The sequence below is a fragment of the Exophiala mesophila genome, assembly GCF_000836275.1.
Source record: "Exophiala mesophila strain CBS 40295 unplaced genomic scaffold supercont1.3, whole genome shotgun sequence".
Classification (NCBI taxonomy): domain Eukaryota; kingdom Fungi; phylum Ascomycota; class Eurotiomycetes; order Chaetothyriales; family Herpotrichiellaceae; genus Exophiala; species Exophiala mesophila.
In genome coordinates this window covers 2,063,128-2,080,737 of record NW_015622506.1, presented here as the reverse complement: position 1 = coordinate 2,080,737, position 17,610 = coordinate 2,063,128, and the positions used below count along the sequence as shown (strand labels likewise).

The 17,610-nt window shown below is 50.8% G+C and overlaps 5 protein-coding genes across 5 annotated transcripts; 4 read left to right on the top strand and 1 right to left on the bottom strand.

Annotated features, from left to right (window-relative positions):
- Positions 1-3,071: 3,071 nt before the first annotated feature.
- Positions 3,072-4,169, top strand: PV10_04347 (uncharacterized protein; the record flags this gene model as incomplete). Its single annotated transcript, XM_016368892.1, has 1 exon — positions 3,072-4,169. One exon carries the CDS (start codon positions 3,072-3,074, stop codon positions 4,167-4,169), a length of 1,098 nt encoding a protein of 365 aa, XP_016224680.1.
- A 5,693-nt stretch (positions 4,170-9,862) lies between these two features.
- Positions 9,863-12,070, bottom strand: PV10_04345 (uncharacterized protein). The gene has a single exon (XM_016368890.1). It carries the CDS (start codon positions 11,893-11,895, stop codon positions 10,978-10,980), a length of 918 nt encoding a protein of 305 aa, XP_016224678.1. The 5' UTR covers positions 11,896-12,070; the 3' UTR covers positions 9,863-10,977.
- Positions 9,899-10,774, top strand: PV10_04346 (uncharacterized protein; the record flags this gene model as incomplete). Its single annotated transcript, XM_016368891.1, has 2 exons — positions 9,899-10,060; positions 10,127-10,774. 2 exons carry the CDS (start codon positions 9,899-9,901, stop codon positions 10,772-10,774), a joined length of 810 nt encoding a protein of 269 aa, XP_016224679.1.
- A 233-nt stretch (positions 12,071-12,303) lies between the features above and the next one.
- PV10_04344 (uncharacterized protein) lies at positions 12,304-14,765 on the top strand. Its single transcript, XM_016368889.1, has 2 exons — positions 12,304-12,514; positions 12,570-14,765. The coding sequence occupies exons 1-2, from the start codon at positions 12,418-12,420 to the stop codon at positions 14,603-14,605; spliced, it is 2,133 nt and encodes a 710-aa protein (XP_016224677.1). The 5' UTR covers positions 12,304-12,417; the 3' UTR covers positions 14,606-14,765.
- Positions 14,766-15,540: 775 nt separating this feature from the next.
- On the top strand, positions 15,541-17,610 carry PV10_04343 (uncharacterized protein). Its single transcript, XM_016368888.1, has 2 exons — positions 15,541-15,987; positions 16,044-17,610. Exons 1-2 carry the CDS (start codon positions 15,905-15,907, stop codon positions 16,975-16,977), a joined length of 1,017 nt encoding a protein of 338 aa, XP_016224676.1. The 5' UTR covers positions 15,541-15,904; the 3' UTR covers positions 16,978-17,610.

The following is a 17,610-nucleotide window of genomic DNA, read 5'->3' as shown; positions in this document are numbered from 1 at the left end:
GTGAAGTAGAGAACTGACTAGGATCACGCAGCCATGGGCCAAAAGTCTTTCATGCCACCGGATACCTATAAAGATCTAGCCTTCTCGTTTGAAAGGGCACCACGTCACTGACTTTGGCTTCTCGTGATCATCCGTACACAAGGGATAAATGTCCGTAAATGTGTGCGTGTCGGTCAACGGTTCGACGAGCCTCTGATGGAGGCTGCGGTGCAGTTGTATCTCAGATCAATGTTTTCCAAATCAAAGGTGACCACTGTATACCTTAGATCCATTCCTATCCAATGGAAGTGTCGTCGTGATGTTCCCTCCAGAGCCTCCGATGCTGCAAGATGACGCAGACCCTGATTACCGGTGCAGGAAGCCAATGCTGACGTAATATGATGTTCGCGGGGAGCGGGGGTGGGAACGCCTAACTCCCCAGGGAGGTCTGTATTACTAGGTACCTACCAAGGGACGATAGGCTACTCGGGATCCCCGTTCAGCCGCGGACATGCCTTGCTAATCCCCGGATTCTCAGGCCCCAGCGCCCAGAGCTCTCTGTACTCGGAGCTTCACGCCTTAAACCTGCCTTATGTAGAAGAACTTTCTACACCCAAATCCTTGTTTTCCCCTTGGCAGGCGGCAGGTTTCAGTGGGCTTGGGCTCCTACGACCACGTTGTGATTACCTACATTCATATGTAGACCTCTAGTCTACATCCGAGGCCTTGGATCGGCGCCCGAGGCACATCATGAATCGACACTTCAGGCCCACAATCGCAGAAATCTGATCGAACCCATCGACACAGTCAGCTCGAGTAAGTGGATACGATTCAGCGTCGTATATAACCTTTCAGAAGTCACAGTAGTAAGTAGTGAGGATTGTCTCAGCGTTCATCGAGCGACAAATCTAGCGTCTTACCTTGACCATGGCTACCGAATACGATTCTGTCATTTGCTATGCCCCCAATCCTGGTCCCAATTGGAAAGTTGAAAAAACATCAGTGTCCCGACCTCTCAAGGCCTCAGAGCTGAGAGTGCGTATGGTCGCCAGTGGCATCTGCCACACCGATGTCTTTGTGTCTTGCATCCCTGAGGGAGTACCTGGAATCCAATACCCTCGAGCCTTGGGTCATGAGGGCGGAGGCATCGTCGAGGAGGTCGGTCCTAATGTCACTGTTGCCAAAGTCGGCGATCCCGTCTTACTTTCCTACGACTATTGCGCCAAATGCAACTTGTGTAGCACCAGCCGAGAACCGTACTGTGACGATTTCCCACTCTTGAACATCGTTGGCGACCAAACCATCAAGAATAGCAGTGGAGAGCCACTTCAAGCAAAGTTCTTCGGTCAGTCGAGCTTTGCAGGTGAAAGCATCGTCGCCGAGAACAGTGTGGTCAACGCTAAAGACCTGATCAAGAACAACGATGAGCTCAAGTTACTGGCCCCTCTAGGCTGCGGCTTGATGACGGGTTCTGGAGCCGTCATCAACAACGCCAAGGTCAGCGAGGCCGACATCGTTGTTGTCACGGGCATTGGGGCTGTCGGTCTGGGTGCCATCATGGCAGCCAAAATCGTGGGAGCGAAGGAAATTATTGCCGTCGACAGAATTGCCCACCGACTCGAAACCGCGAAAGAGTTAGGAGCGACCAAGATCCTCGAAAGCAAAGCCGATACCGACCTGGTAGAAGAGCTGGGCAAACTTGCTGGCGGCGGACGGATAGCCTTTGTTTTTGAGACCACTGGTGTCATTCCCGTCATTAAAGCAGCGGCCAGCGCTCTGGGAAGACGCGGTAAACTTGTCCAGATCGGCGTCCCACCCCCTGGTGCCGAGCTGACACTGAACTTCTACGAATTCTTCTCTGGGAACAAGATTCTGGACTGTTTCTACCTGGGCGACACGACTGGCCGGCAGTGGGTTCCCACGATGATCCAATGGTGGCGCGAGGGCAAGTTTCCCATCGAGAAGTTGGTCAAATACTATCCTGTGACTGAAGCATTGCAAGCCTTGCATGGAATGGAGTCGGGCGCTGCTATCAAGCCTGTTCTTGTTTGGTAATGATTTGCTCGAGACAGTTGATTCTGAATATGTTCAATCGCTTCACCTACCTTTTACGCGTCTAGCTCGTCTCTTTACAGCAGACGTACGACTACGTTAATGGGAGAAGTTGCCAGCGGCTTACTCGTGCAGCGATAAATGATGGAGTAGTACAGTGGCTGACTTGTGCCACACTTGTGCCACACTATCAAATACCACCACGGTAGAAATTGAAGCATTTGATGGCATAGTCCATGTGGCAGTCCTATTCTTGCTGCTTTAAACTCTATTCTCGTCCCTGATTTCCATTTTGTATGGTGCACTCTTCCTCATCCTACGGAGCGAAGTATACGTGCATTCAGTTGTCGGGGAAAGTTCTGAGCGACATGATTGGTGTAGAGGAATGATTCGCTGACACTAAGAATTAGCAAGAGATTTTGGTGAATTGATTGGCCATCAGGATCTTGCAGCACCGTGGTGCGGAAGAAATCGTCCAGTTCTTCCGATAGAGTGTGACCAGGTGGGGTGTCTAGAGGAGTCGGTGTTTTGAGAGGCACGAGAGGATAACCGAGAGAAAGCCTGACAGTGCTCAACAATGTCAGACATCTCTACATGTGACTTTGCATTAAGCCTGAGAATTGCTTATCATTGTCACAGCTCCCCATGTAAATTTCTAAGTCATCAGTCGATGGCTCCTCCATCCGACATGACGGCACCTGGAGTAGCGGGGTAGCCTCGTCTCTGTGGTGGCCGCGGCTTGGTGACGGGTATTCCCCTCAAATGGACAAACCTTTTTGAGCAGACCTTTGAAAGGCTTTAACTCAAGTTAGATATCCCTCGATTGCTAGTGCGTTCTGGCCAGGAAACATGGGCGGAACCGAGTCTACCTCGGATACTGCTTGTTTGCAGTTAGATTGGCTGTGACCACCCATCTAGTCGACCTCTTCTGGCGTTTAAGCTGTGATTTAAACCCACCTTCGACTTCTCGTCTTTGTCTGTAGGTACAGAATCTGTGTCTTGCAATTTCTTGTGTACATACAAAAAGGGTGTCAGCAACCATGAGTGACGCAATCTCTGCGACGGGTCGACGTTTGAGCCAGATCCGAGACTCTGTGCTCGGCAAAACAGCGACGACCATCCCTTTTGATCCAGACAGCACATCGTTCCCTACGCGTCACAATTTACCTGCAATCCCTGGTGCCCCGGAGCAGGCTGCCTGGGTCTGGGGCAAAGATGACTATATCGGTCGAATTAATCTATTGACCCCTACTCGCGTCAAGGCAGCCTCTGCTGAGATCCGCACTGGCGAAATGGCTCGTCTGGACCTGCCAACCAACGTGCCAGAACAGCCAGCTTTTGGTAGGCAGAAGTTTGAGATGAAGATCCTCGATCTACACGGAGGTATTTCATACGACGATGTCTATCACATGAACACCCAAAGTGGAACCCAATGGGATGGCTTCCGACATTTTGCTCACATCCCATCCAAGACCTTCTACAACAACACTCATCCCGCTGACGTGATTGGCCCTGATGCCAATCTCAAGTGCAGCATCCACCACTGGTCAGAACATGGATTCTCAGGCCGAGCGGTACTCCTGGATTACCGGTCATGGGCCGACGCCCAAGGCATCAAATACGACACCGCCACCTCACATGCCATCAGCTACGAAGATCTCGTCAAGGTCGGCAAATGGCAGAATGGGCTAGACATCCGACCTGCTAGTCAAGGTGGTGATATCAAGATTGGTGACATCCTCTTGATTCGTTCGGGGTGGGTGGAAGATTACTACCGTCGCACCCCCGAAGAGCGGGCAAGACTTGCCCTGCGTGGACACGGCGATAGTCATGGCGAAACTGCCTGCTGGGCGGGAATTAAGCAGGAGGAACCCATCAAGGACTGGCTGCATGACTCTTATTTCTCCGCGGTGGGAGGAGATGCTCCGTCTTTTGAGAGGTGGCCTCCACCGGACAACTATTACTTGCACGAGTACATTCTCGCTTTGTGGGGAATGCCTTTGGGTGAGATGCTGGATTTGGAAAAAGTCTCCCAGTTGGCCAAAAAGCACAATCGTTGGACCTTTTTCTTCACGAGTAGTCCGGCCAATTGTCCAGGTGGTGTCAGCAGCCATGTCAATGGAACAGCCATTTTCTAACCTAACTGTTGAGGTCGGCTTCTTTGGTCAAAATAGAATATGGTCGTGGCTGAAGTCTGTATTTTCCTATGGTCTGCTGTGAAATATTTCCCTGAGGATGAACCAGACACGAGCAGCTACCAGAAGTCTGAGATTGATGCAATGTACAACTTTCCACAATTGTTAATTTCCCTTCGTGAGAAGCCCTAGTTCTTGTTTTGACCAGACCTTCTATGTCTTTGTACAAGATTACATTAACCTTTCGTGGCCCTAACTACCAGAAGCCTGCCGTCCTTTTGCCGAAACGCTCGCCCGAGTTTGCCAACTCCATTCTATACTATGTACAAGTATCATCATGTTCCATGCTTGGGCTCTCAATCGTGCACTCTCAACCATTTTGGCCCAAGGTCATGAAATATGGACCTGAGTCCACTGCTCAAACTCTTTGGAGGTGAAGTTTGACTGACGCCAGAGCGGGCAGACACACTAGTGGCAACAGACAACAGACCGCCATCGTCATGAACGACATTATCTCTCTGATCCAACTTGACAACGCAGTCGAGGTTCTCCAACAGATCGACCACACGAGGCAGACGAAGGTTGGCAGCCCAGATGAAGATGCTGGTCAACCTCGAGAACATTGCCTCAACGTCCTTGGGGTCGTCGAGGCTGTATGCGCGGATCATGGCCGAATGGTGGACTCCATTATCCAGGCGATGCAGGTTCAATGATGCGACGGTGCCGCTGACGGATAGTGAGAAGCTCTCCACAGTCCGTTGTGAAGTCCAAGTTATGGAGCGGCCTCGTGTGCGGATGCTTGGGTCTTCGACTGCGCTGCTGAGTATTGTCAGTGCCGTGTTGCATGCTACGGCACTGCTGGCAGCGGCATTGTGCGCCGTGTATAGCGATTCCTTGTGGCATTCAACCAGGAAGAAAGGCCAGAAACAGTCTGCTGTCGGTTGGCTAAGCTTGCTCAGGTCGCACGGCGAGCCCGATGGACTGGCAATGACTCCAGTTTGCAGTTCATGCTCGTGATTGTTGAACGTTGCTGACGGAAAACCCACTGTCAGTGATGGCTTGGGTGTTGGGAGTTGAGGTGCCGATGTCGATGTGGGAGATGACAAGGCTTCTCTGTGGAATGTCGCTCCGGTCTTGACCACAAACTTGCGGTCGTTTCCATTGCGGCCACCTGGCAAGCTACTTCGTGCTTTGGCCATGGCAGCCTCAAGCAAAGTGTTTAATCCCTCGGTAGCCTGTTTCTCGCTTAATCGACCCTTGGACCTTACTGCTCTTTGCACCTTGTTGGCAAATCGTCTCGTCTCGGGTGAGGCGCAATATGAGTCGGCATATGGCATGCCCATGGCAAAAGCACATCGAGACCAAGTCTCGTCTTCTAGGATGGCCGACTCGACATAAATATTATGCCGTCGCAGGATCTCGGCTCGGTAGGAGGGAGACGAGTAGACTCCATTGGAGCTTGTGGATGAGTCGGATGAAGTGGATGCATTTGATGAGCTTGTAGAGGTAGTCGATGATCGGTTGGAGAAAGCGACAGGTGGTGTCAGGGTTGCCATCTTGATAAAATGTTTTAGACTGGTTGTCAAGCAAATAACTTTGAAGAAACTTTTTGACAAGATGAAACAGTTGATGATGCTGTGGTCACATTCTGTATCCCCGGAGCTCGTCCCACATCTATATACTTGGTTTTAACATATGTCGGATGAAAGAAACAATCACAAACAGCCCACACATATAGCACATACCTCATGATAGTCGATGGAAGCGAAAGCTTAACTTTGCCAACCGCCGCATATCTCATGACCTATTAATGTTGCTAGCTAAATTTATCATCAAAATACAATAGATCATACTTCAGATTGTTGTGGGGAGGCTGAAAGCGCGACTGGACAAAGGTGAATTTACCTCATAGGAGGTGAGCAAATCAGGTACGCACAGGGGTGGCTTGATGTTCCTGAGATCAGATCGAAGCTAGAACAAGTATGAGCAAGCCTCATCTTCTGGGCGCTTAGTGGCGCAAGTGAGTACGGGATGTCGAAGCAAATAAGGCCTCAACCTGAAAGTGTGGTCTTTGGTCATTCTCCAATATTGGGGTGTCGCGGGGTCTATCCTGGTCGCATCATTCTTCTGTCCCACGAGCAGATTTTAACAGGTGGTTAGGCAAGGAACCTGTACCTTTGAGAGTGGTCGCCAACACTATCGCCCTCTTGGTCTAGCACTCACCAAGGACGTTATCCTTGGAAATGACAGACATAGTGAGCCATGTCCTTCAAACACGGCCGATCTAATGCTCGTGGCATGCAAAAGATTCTGCAGCGACACGGATGGCAACAAGGTATGTCGTCAACATGAGGAGACCATCGAAGCGCCTTGTGGACGGGCGAAGTTGGACAAGAATATCCGAGAAACGAGAAAGGGGCAGCTCATGTATGATTGGACAGGAACAGATCTGTACGCGCCAGGCTTGTGCTATTGCATATAAACTTGCCCTAATTAGGATAAGGCCCGCACTAGCCTCGCATAAATCAGAACCTCACATGGCATGTTTCTAACTTGGGATCTTCACACCATTCACACCATTCACACCAGATTTTGTGTGTATGTCCAGTCCTTCGCCTCGAGATGTCTTTGTAAGCGCCGTGTCTATCAACGTCACTCCAACCGCCATCTGTGCTATTCTATATACACGATCTTGCCCAAGTTCATCATGGTGAAACACCCCGTTAAGCTTTCTCCGTCCCCTGCATGACGTCCTCCCGCTGAACCAAAAAATACAATGTGCGTGATTGGATTTGTTGTACATGGACTTTGTGTGAAACACTTGTTTATTCGTGGGGTTGGGCCAATCATGGCATCGAATCTGAAGGGCATTTGCCCATCAACGTCGTCAACCACGCCTCACATGAGCTCTAGACAAGAAGTATCACAGAGCGGTGACGGTGCTCCTGAGGTGAATACGAAAGCTAAGTATACCCGCCTTTCTTATGTCTGTCTATGAGTCTCCTCTCTGTCCAGCTTGCCATCGGATCATCACTGCTCAACTCAATTTGAAGGATTCAAAGTTTTCTTTCTTGGCCTCTCAAGTCGAGGCTCCAACCTTCCAGTATAGGCCCGACATTACAACATGTCTAGCAATAGTGGCAGCAGTCGTGAAAGCAGCATTGATACTGAATCTGTGTCATCGGTAACGAGTGACTTGCCTTCAGCATCCTACGATGGCAGTCATTTGCCCTGGCGAATGTTCCGCTCGGATGTACTCGGCCCTCACCGTATCCGCATATTGGAATCACCACCAAAAGATCGTATCCCGGCTGCATTCTTGGTCACAGTGGAGGCTCTCAGTCAAGATCTCGGCCGATTCGACGAACAGAAGAACTCCTTTTGGGGGCAAGTTCTGACAGGTCGAGGGTTTGGTCCGTCACCGTTGTTTCCTCCCAATTTGTTGCCACCCATCGAGCATGAACCTCGGCTAGCGAGATGTATGGTTCCATCATTCAGCCGCGAGGCTCTTCCCGAACGAACAACAAATCAGATGGGTCCTCTATACGAGATCTCTGTCCCCCACCCTGGTTTAGGGTGTGGCTTCTCGTCAGGTGCTTTTACTGCTCGAGAACTGGCGACCCTTCCTCAGTGGCTTCATGCGGGAGGAACGGTTGTCAACTTTGAGACGGGCTATATCTCGTCCGGTGCGGCCATGTACTGCCCATTTCTCACCTTTGAACGTGCATTTGGGAATCGAGAACATCGGGTGGAATCAGCCAACAATCAATGCGCCATTGGCGGCGCCTTCACCTCGCGAGCCCTCCAAATGCTATATGCCAAAGCATGGAAAGGCCACATGATGCCCGAGCTTCCCATCTCCTTCTCTTGCACCATCGACAACACCTTTGCGCTTCTTAACCTCCATTGGATCGACCATGAACAAACCTACTGGATGGCTCCGCTATGTCAATTCGATCTGAGCAAGGACGTCCATTTCAGTCAGTTCTTGGTCTGGACACAGGCGATTGGAGATTGGGCTGTTGCTCATATTCTACCTCTTGTCAAAGAAGCCCTCGACCGTCTTCAAACATCCGAGCATGTTCCTCGAGCGCCTTCCAAGCTGTTTATTGATACGTCTGTCAATCACAGCGAGCTTCTACTTTCTGGATTGAAAACGACGTTTGAGAATATTCCTTGGCGCTTCGAGAGCGAGGAATTCACTCCTGTGAGCAGCAGCACAGCGAGTTGGGGGAGTCCATTAGTCAACGACCAAACATTTGCAAACTTGTCGTATCCCACGGTGCATGCGCCAAAAAGCACGCCTCCTCTGAGCGCAGCGGCGTTGATGAGACGAAGAATGGCCGCGATGGAGCGCAGTCCCGTTGTGCCAGCGGCGGGACAGACACAACCCCAGACTCAGACCAACGACTTTGTATGGCAGAAGCGTCTCAATCACGCAATGTCTGAGATCCACGAGTTGCAGAACCAGATTGCCGCCATGAAGGCGGACATGGCCCAGGCCAAAGCCGAGACTAGAGTCGAGGTGCAGAAAGAGCAGATGTTAGTCGACATCAAGACGAGCACAACCTGCACCGAGAGCGAGCCCGCCACTCCAAAGGCTACTTCGGGAGGATTCCTGTCACCTGCTGATTCATCATCAAGATCACCATCCTCTTCCTCTCCCATGTCTTCAATACCATTATCGACACCAACCCCATCACGCTTAGACAATTTCAACAGACTCGCCACGTCAATGGCACTGCATGGAGTTTCTGCCCTGCTGTCTCACGTGAACTTACGTCCAATGACGTACGGATGTATGGCGAATGCAGATGACGGCACGGACATGTGGACACCATCCTTGCTGAGATTACAATTTCCTTTTTTCTGGCGTTATCGATGACAAGTAGAGAGAGCTTCTGTACACTAAAACACATGTATACATGATGGGAAGGACTACAGATTGGAGCGAGGGAAAGGTGAATGTCAGAGTATTATGGTGGATGAGGTGTATACATACAGACAGACATACCTACCTACCTACCTACCTACCTACCTACCTACCTACTTATCATGGAGATTATGAATATGACGACCAAACATGTCACACTCTACAAATTAAAAGAGTACGAGTAACTATGAATCGAATAGTTGACTGACGAATCTCTCCTACCAGGTAGGGAAGCACCTCGCTTGGCCAGTGAGTGAGTGACCCGTTCGTGCCCGTGTGACCTTAACTCCGAAAAGCGACAAGGCTGCAGACAAGGCTGCAGAAATTCAGGACCATTCTCACGAGTTCGCCATCAGACTGACAAATTCTCCCACAGCCTTGAGCAACATCTACATCAATGATTCTGTTCTGTATACACCCCCAAACAATCTTGAATTCCTCAAACAGTGCATCTTTTCTTGACGGATTTTCAACGACAATCAATATTGAATCATCTCAATGATCGTGAACACGGATGAAAGTTCGGCGGATTTAAGTAGAGTTGGACATGTTTCGTCCGTTCAACCACTAAGATGAAGGAGTTGGAAGGGTCCCCCGGGAGCTCAGTGCCAGCTCAACTGCGTGCATTGTCTGTAGATTTCCTAGTCTTCTTCGTCGCCCACTTTGCGAGTCTGGTTTCTTCTGATTAAACCTTCTCGTTGTTATTCAGTGTTTGCTATCACTTCTCTCTTTTACACCTTCTGAGAATAATAGAAACTCGATAGTATCATCACGCTCTGTGAGCCTTTCCTCTGTCACCATGTCGAACCAAGCCCCTCCTAAGATCAAGCTGTACACTAATCATGGCTGTGGCTGGTCTCAACGCGTCCATATAACCTTGAAGGAATTGGATCTGCCCTATGAAGAAGTCTTGTTGGACCTCGATAAGCCCAGGCCAGATTGGTTTCTCGCGTTGAATCCGGTGCGTCGTTTATTTCACCGACTTTTACTGGCACTGCCCTAACTGACATGACTGTATCAATTCCAGCGTGGCCTTGTTCCCGTTCTGGAGTACACCCCTATCTCCAGTGGTCAAGGCTCACCCTCGGCCACTGCTGAGGTAAAACCCTTCATCCTCACCGAGTCCGGACCTATTGTCGACTTCCTCATCTCTCTCCACCCGTCACACCTCAGTCCCATCCCACCAGCACTGGCGTCGAGTGCTCTTCACCCCGAGGCAGCCTTCCGCCACTACCAAGCTCGCATCCTCGTTGACATTTACTTCACCAAAGTCAACCCCTTGATGTTCAAACTTGTAGGGGCCGCAACACCAGATGCTACCCAGGCTGTTGTATCTTCTCTTCTCAACATTTTAAAGGCTGAAATTGAACCGCTGGTCCAGGCCCTGATTTCGTCCAATGATCCGGAGGCCCCATTTTACACAAAGTCCAGTAATCTGACTTTGGCGGAAATCATGATTGCGCCATTCTCATTACGGCTGTTGGATTTTGCCAATGGTGTCATATTCCCAACTTCTCTGAAGGAACGAATCAAGACCGAGACCGAGGGATTCTATAGGTGGACCGAGAGAGTCAGGAAGCATCCAAGTGTCGGTGACACATGGGACCCTGACTACTATGTGCCCAGGATTGAAGAGAGGCTGCCGGCGGCCAAGACCAAGTATGCGGATGCTTGAAATATGGACATTTCTGTCGCTGATATCATCATGTCTTCGCTGATTTGACCCCGGTGCTATGCAGCTGGAGGCTGGTTCATCGAACCGGGCAGTTTCTGGATGTGATAGGAGAGCCAGGTAGATAATCCGTGCTCAGATGTGGATCAACCAGACGGACTGGCATTAAAAGTGGAATTTGAAAAGTGTTTTCAATCGGCAGAGTCTCAGTCGTCGTCGGAATCGTAGTCGCCTAGCCCTAGTCCCACCGGTTTCGTTGCGGGAAGTGCTACTGTTGTCGCAGGCGCGGTTTGTGGTAGTGGTAAGCCAACCTTTCGCACCAATCCTGGAACTAGCGGCTTCTTGACCTTTTTAATCTTCTCAAACGAAGGAACGGGCTGGGACTGGGTACTGGACTCGTCTGGAGAATTGATATGTTGTTGATCTTGACGGAGTTCTTCGAGCCTGACCTTTTCCACGTTTGCACCTTCAAAGGCTAGACGTGCAGCCTCGGCATCTTCAAGTTCGGCAGCTCTTTGGAGATTTCTAGCATGATCTCTGACTTGGTCGAGTGCTTCCTGATCTTTGGCCCCTTTCTCTCCACGTTCGATGCGTGCATTTCTTTGCATGATTTCATCCAACGCATCGGCGACTTGCATTTCGGTCTTGCTCTCTTGCATCTTCTGTTCGAGCTCTTCCATGGCATTTCTCTCGGCATTTTCCGCTTCCTCTGCTTCCTCACGCTCCAAACGATCCAGCCTTTGTTCATCGGTCTCCTGGAGCTCAGTCGAAGTAGGATCGCGCCACGCCTCAAAATTCCGCTTAGCCCCTCGCTCGGCCGTGTAATCCATGTTTTTCGGATCTGTTTTGAAGGTGATTTCGGAGGAACATCTCGTGCATCTGATGTAGAAGCGGTAGATGGTGATGTTGAGATACTTCTCCTCGGTGGTCTCCTTACGGGCGTTGAACTTGCGGCCTTTGTAGATGTATTCTCCACAAGAAGTGCACTTCATGCTATATGGAGCCATGAGCCGGACCGGTATTGTCTTGGGGCCGGCTGGGCGCAGATGTTTGGGAGTCCGTGCGATCTTCGAAGGATCAAACTCGGGGGGGTAGTACTTGGTGAGGACTTTTCGTTCCGACATGGTGGCGGAATTGGTGTCGAGAAGGAAGTAATGTGGATGTCGAAAGTTAGAGCCTTGGTGGTGGTGAGGACCGTCGGGGAAAGGTGGCGATTGTGCTTGAGGACAACGACGAGCGCAGTCGCAGTCGAAGTCGAAGTCGAAGTCGCAGTCCCAGGCTGATCAGCCTGTTGAAAATATAGGAATCGAAAGTAATTCAAGGCAAGAGCGACTGCCCGCAGAAGTTGATTATTGAGGCAAGAATGACGCAGCCAATCGGAGTTTCAAAAACCTCCAGGTGTGGCAACCACGGCTTTTTGGCGACTGGCGCCTTCCCCACGTTTCAAATGACTCTAATGACGACCGTGTCTGCATTCAAACCGCGACTGCAGCAATTGCGAAGCCGTTATAAACAAAACACACAAGGGTTCCCATGGACCAAACTGCTGCAGATCCTTTACTCGCTCTTTCAGCAATACTCCAGCCAGTTAAACTGCGGACAAGGCTGCCATGACTGATCCACTCCTACAGTAGAATCAGGACACGATGGACAAATACCTGAGGACATGGAGGCAAGATGCCCTCAACAAAGGCCAACATGATGCGGCCATCTACATTGGAGACAAGGTGCTTGCATTGACCAGTATGTAAGTAGACCATACGTGATCTGGCCACTCTCTGAACAATCTCTCTGTTAGACAACGATTCAGACGCCTTTTGGCTAGCCCAAGTGCATTTTGGAAATAACAACTTTACTCGAGCGCTCGCCCTCCTCTCACGCAAGGATTTGACCAGTCGCAGCCTGTCATGTCGGTATCTGGCTGCCCATTGCTACATCAAGCAAGGCAAATACGAACAAGGTCTCGAGCTCCTCGGTGAACAAAACCCTACTCATCTCACCACCACTTCTCACAATGCTCGGAGGAAATTGGCCCATGTGAATGGACGAGCCCACCGGGGCAAACTGTTGAGGGAACGAATCGAATTGAGCGAGGAACGAGAGCGAGACAGGGAATCTGAAAAGGAGCTCAAGTTCCAGGCGGGCATGTGCTACCTGCGTGGTCTTTGTTTTGCCAAACGCAACGCCCTGGACCGCGCAAGAGAATGCTACAAGGATGCGGTGCGGATAGACGTTCAGTGCTTCGAGGCCTTTGACCAGCTGATGAAGAATTCCATGATGTCGCCCGCCGAAGAGCTTGCATTTCTGGAAGAACTGGACTTTGACTCTATCCGCATTGAGGATTCTTCCATGGGACAAGAAGCCGCTCACTTTACCAAATTACTCTACACCACCAGGCTCTCCAAGTACTCATCGCCGACGACCCTGGCCGATGCCACGGAAACGCTTTCGACACATTATAATCTTGCATCTAATCCAGACCTACTCATGACACGGGCTGAGACCCTATACACACAATGTCGATTTCACGACGCGCTCGCCATCACGACGAGCATCCTCAACAGCCAGGAACACTCGAATACATCACCAGAGGCATCCAGCAGCAACAGCAACGCATCTCTTGGCCACAGTCCTCGCCTCTACCCGCTACACCTCGCACTTCTTTACGAGACCGGGTCGCACAACACGCTCTTCCATCTCTCACACACTCTTTCCACACATGCCCCCCACGAATCATATACATACCTGGCCATTGGAACGTATTACTTGTCGACTCTTCGCATATCAGAAGCACGACGGTTCTTTTCCAAAGCATCATTGATGGAGCCGCACTCGGCGCCGGCGTGGATTGGCTTTGCTCACACATTTGCGGCAGAGGGGGAACATGATCAAGCAATCGCAGCATACTCGACGGCTGCCAGGCTGTTTCAAGGTAGTCACCTGCCTCAGTTGTTTCTTGGAATGCAACACCTGGCTTTGAACAATATGCAACTGGCGTGGGAGTATTGTATAGCGGCATTTGAGAAGAGCAGCGGGGTGATCAACGCCGACAGCGATCAAGACCTGGGAACGAGGATTTCGAACAGTAGTGCACAGATTGGCGGGGATCCTCTTGTGCTGAATGAGCTCGGTGTGATCCTCTACCACCAAGCCAACCTTCCCGCCGCTGCGAAACTGTTTCACAAGGCTCTCGAACTAGCATCAGAATTGGGGTGCAACATGAGTGCTTGGGTAGCGACCAGAGCGAACCTAGCGCATGCTTTGAGACGATTGGGTAAATTCGAACAGTCATTGGCCGAGTTTGACGAGTGTCTTAGAACAGCCACGGGAGGTGCAGCGACAGCAGCGACTTATGAACCTAGCCGGGGTATGTCCGCATTTGCGAACCTGAGCATCACTGGTTCGGGAACCAGTCTCCTGCCCAGTGGAGCAGCCAGTGGCTACGACGAACGAAATTTGATTGGCAGCATTCACACGAGTCGAGGGCTGGTGCTGTTGAGTCTGGGCAATCGAACCAAAGAAGCCGTGATGGCATTGCACGAAGCAGTCCGAGTGCTTGGTGGGGACGCCGGAGGAGGCGGAGTTGCTGGCACGCTTTTGACTCGGGCGATGGAATTCTGGGCATTGGAAGAGGGCCATGACTTGGATGTGGAAGCCATGACGGATCAGGATATGCCGTCGAGAAAGGCTGCAAGAAAATCATGGGCCAAGGGTACGTCAACACGTTCCGGGAAGACAGCATCAGAGCGGATTAGCAACGAAGAGAAGGTTGAACGGGGGATGGATGAAGCTGCTGATGAGATCCTGGGAGCAGCATTACGATCTGTGGGATGAGAGTGCAACAGTCACGAGGTCTCTGGACGGCGAGCATTGGATAATAAAATAGATCATTCAGGCCGGGGCTCATCATGGACTTGGGTCAAAAGCGTGCACTGTTGTGAAACTATTGTTGGTAGAGGGAGGTGTACGAGTACGAACAGAACACAGCGCTTGGGGAAAGGAGTCATGCGAAGCCTCTGGCCGTATCAGTCACCCAATATTGACATTAGGTGGATTGTACTGTATTGTTGTTGGTAATTGACTTTTGGACAATGTTGGCGACAAGATATGAGATCAAGGAACAAGATCCAGTTTTATTATTACCAACAATCTGTACAATGCCGCTTGAAGTACTATGTAGGTATGATGTATATATTATCTAGGTATGGGGACAACGTAAATGATTGTCGTCGAGTGGCGTGTCTCGTATCTCCTTGTCTCAGCGTTCGTCGTTTCAGCCTTTGCTGCTTCGGTCGTTGATTGGCATTAAATGTTCTGGGCAAAGGATTTGAGGGAATTCATTGGCTGAGTTGTTGGATTTCCTTCAGGGAAGCTGCAATGCGGCAGTGCCCCCTGCACGTGCCCTCCGGTGACGGGGACTAAAGGCATGGGCGGGCACGAAGGCACGCAGGCACTTAGGAAAGCCAAAGTCTTAATCAAAGCGGATTTAGCTTGGTTCTCTGTGGCTCAGCCTCCTTGCCTCGCCTGATGCCCCCTGTAGACCCCCCATTGCCCCCCAGTTGCCCCCCAATCACACCCGTTGAACCTGCTGACACCCTGACCCTGAGCACACCCTCGCGGTACCTCCCGCGTGCGAACGCGTCCCTTCCTCAGCCAACTCCTTCTCCCGCAGCAGGAGCGGTACCCGTGCGTAGCATCCTGCAACTTCTCCCCCTTTGGGCGCAGCAACTTTGGATGTACTTGTGGGAGGCTGACTTCTTTTCATAGAACCAATACCACTACACCATCACCACCACCATCAAATATCACTCATCCTTTCAGCTCGTCACAGTGTCTTCACTCGCTGGTGTTACCACTGCATCACTCTTTTTTATTCTTTTCGACGTCTTCTACGATCAACGTCACCTCTTGCGCACTGTCCGCCGGTCGGTCTCTCCATCTACTCTCGGACCATCCACCACCTCCAACCTCCCACCAACCTTCCCATCGAAGAAACCCTAGATTGGGTTCGCCATAGTCGACATCCCACTCGATAGCACTCCATATCACTGTGCAAGATTAAATAATTGTCTTCCAGTGTCATCACGCACTCTACAACTTGCAACCAACTACTATTTACATCTACGGCCAACCATGAGCGATATCATTAACAGCGTAACAAGCGCCCCCAATGCCTTCACAAGCTGGGATAAGTGTATGGACAAAGCCTATTGCAAGTGTGTACCCATTCATGTGTTCTATATTCAGTCTGCCCCTACTAACATTATAATAGATGGCCAGCCATTGTCGGAATCGTCATCGGTTCTATAATCCTCCTCTCCTTTTTAGCATGCGTCATTAATTGCGTTTGCTGCGGCGCTCGCCTCTGTTCATGTTGTTGCGGCGGTTGTGGTAGTTGCTGTGGCAGCTGCTGTCCTTCTGGTCGCAACAAGGAAGGATCAAAGTACAAGGATGACTACTCCCGAATGCCAGCAACCCCTTACGGCGGCTACCAACCACAACCCGCACCCGCCCCAATGACATACGGCTACCCACCCCCTGCGGCACAATTCGCAACTTTCGATGAGCCGAGCAGAAAAGTCAACGCCGACAGTTTGCCTGCAATGCCCAGCTGGGATACTGCCACCAAAAGGAGAGTCGAGGATACCAGCATCCCTGATGACCAACCCCAGAACGGAGATTTGGAGATGGGAAGACTTGATTCACAGTCGCAGAGAATGCGAGGAGGCTATAACACTGTCCCAAATGCTCCCTTGTCCCCCATGTCACCGAACCCACAGGGCGATTATTTCCAGCACGACTCGGCCACGAACCAGGGCTACCACTCCGATCTCGGTATGCAACGCATCGATTCTCAGTCAAACACTAGATACGACGGGTTCCAGTCGGTGCCCCTTAGCCCACCCCCCACGTATCGCACCGATTCTATTGCTCAACCTTCCATATCCGACAAGTTTGCCACCGGCGCGGCTAGTCCAAGCCCGGCCGACTATGACAGACAAGCCTTGTATCAGCATCATCAGCCTTCGACTTATGCTCCCAGTACCACATATGAGCCTCCTCAGCAAGATTATCAGCAAGATTATCAGCAGGACTATCAGCAAAACTACCAACCATACAACGGCCAACAACAGTATCAAGCCCGTCCTCCCAGCTTCTTGACCCCAGGCAGGAAGCCGGTCAATGGCAGTTACCGTGAAGTGTGAACATGCAGATGAAGCTCGTGCTAAGATCAAACGTCATGCTCTATACAGGTCATGAGAAAATCTCAGTATACCACAGCAGACGACCCATGTCCAAGGTTACCGATCCTTGAGCATAGCCCGCCGCCAGTCTACAGTATGGTGACGACCGGCGCCGGGCCGAAACCTGGCCAAAAGTTGGACCAGTAGCCCAAAATAGCATGGTGACTCGACCAGAGCGACGCCTGCAAAAGACTCGCTACCATGGCTTTGGCAAGCAGCCAATCGCAGCGTGAGCTGCTGTCGTTGCCGTCAGCGGGCGTGTGTTCACTTGACCAAGAAGAAATCGATCAGGTTCAAATATGGTACACCCTCCACAGTTGAGTGGCTGATCTACTCATATGCTGTCTTTGTGCCATATCGAAGCCGCTTCAGATTTGGTATGTTCGATGGCAGTGGCTGGTGAAATATGGTTATGCATATGATGACAACAGCTATCATGGTTTGGCATAGTGTCAGTGTTTTATAATTGTACTATCAGCGAACTCGGCGTCTGGATGACAGCTGGAAACAGATCTACTTGGCTTGAAGATCAGACAGACCTTGAATAATACATATATACCTGTTGTATACAAATAGTATCAAAATTGAGACATA

What these genes read in the sequence shown, in the direction of transcription:
- PV10_04345 (XM_016368890.1), bottom strand. Translation starts at nt 11,895, where the DNA reads ATGTCGGAACGAAAAGTCCTCACCAAGTACTACCCCCCCGAGTTTGAT.
- PV10_04344 (XM_016368889.1), top strand. Translation starts at nt 12,418, where the DNA reads ATGGACAAATACCTGAGGACATGGAGGCAAGATGCCCTCAACAAAGGC. An exon ending in CAAGGTGCTTGCATTGACCA is followed by an intron (nt 12,515 to 12,569) that starts GTATGTAAGTAG and finishes TCTCTCTGTTAG; the next exon opens with ACAACGATTCAGACGCCTTT.
- PV10_04343 (XM_016368888.1), top strand. Translation starts at nt 15,905, where the DNA reads ATGAGCGATATCATTAACAGCGTAACAAGCGCCCCCAATGCCTTCACA. An exon ending in ATGGACAAAGCCTATTGCAA is followed by an intron (nt 15,988 to 16,043) that starts GTGTGTACCCAT and finishes ACATTATAATAG; the next exon opens with ATGGCCAGCCATTGTCGGAA.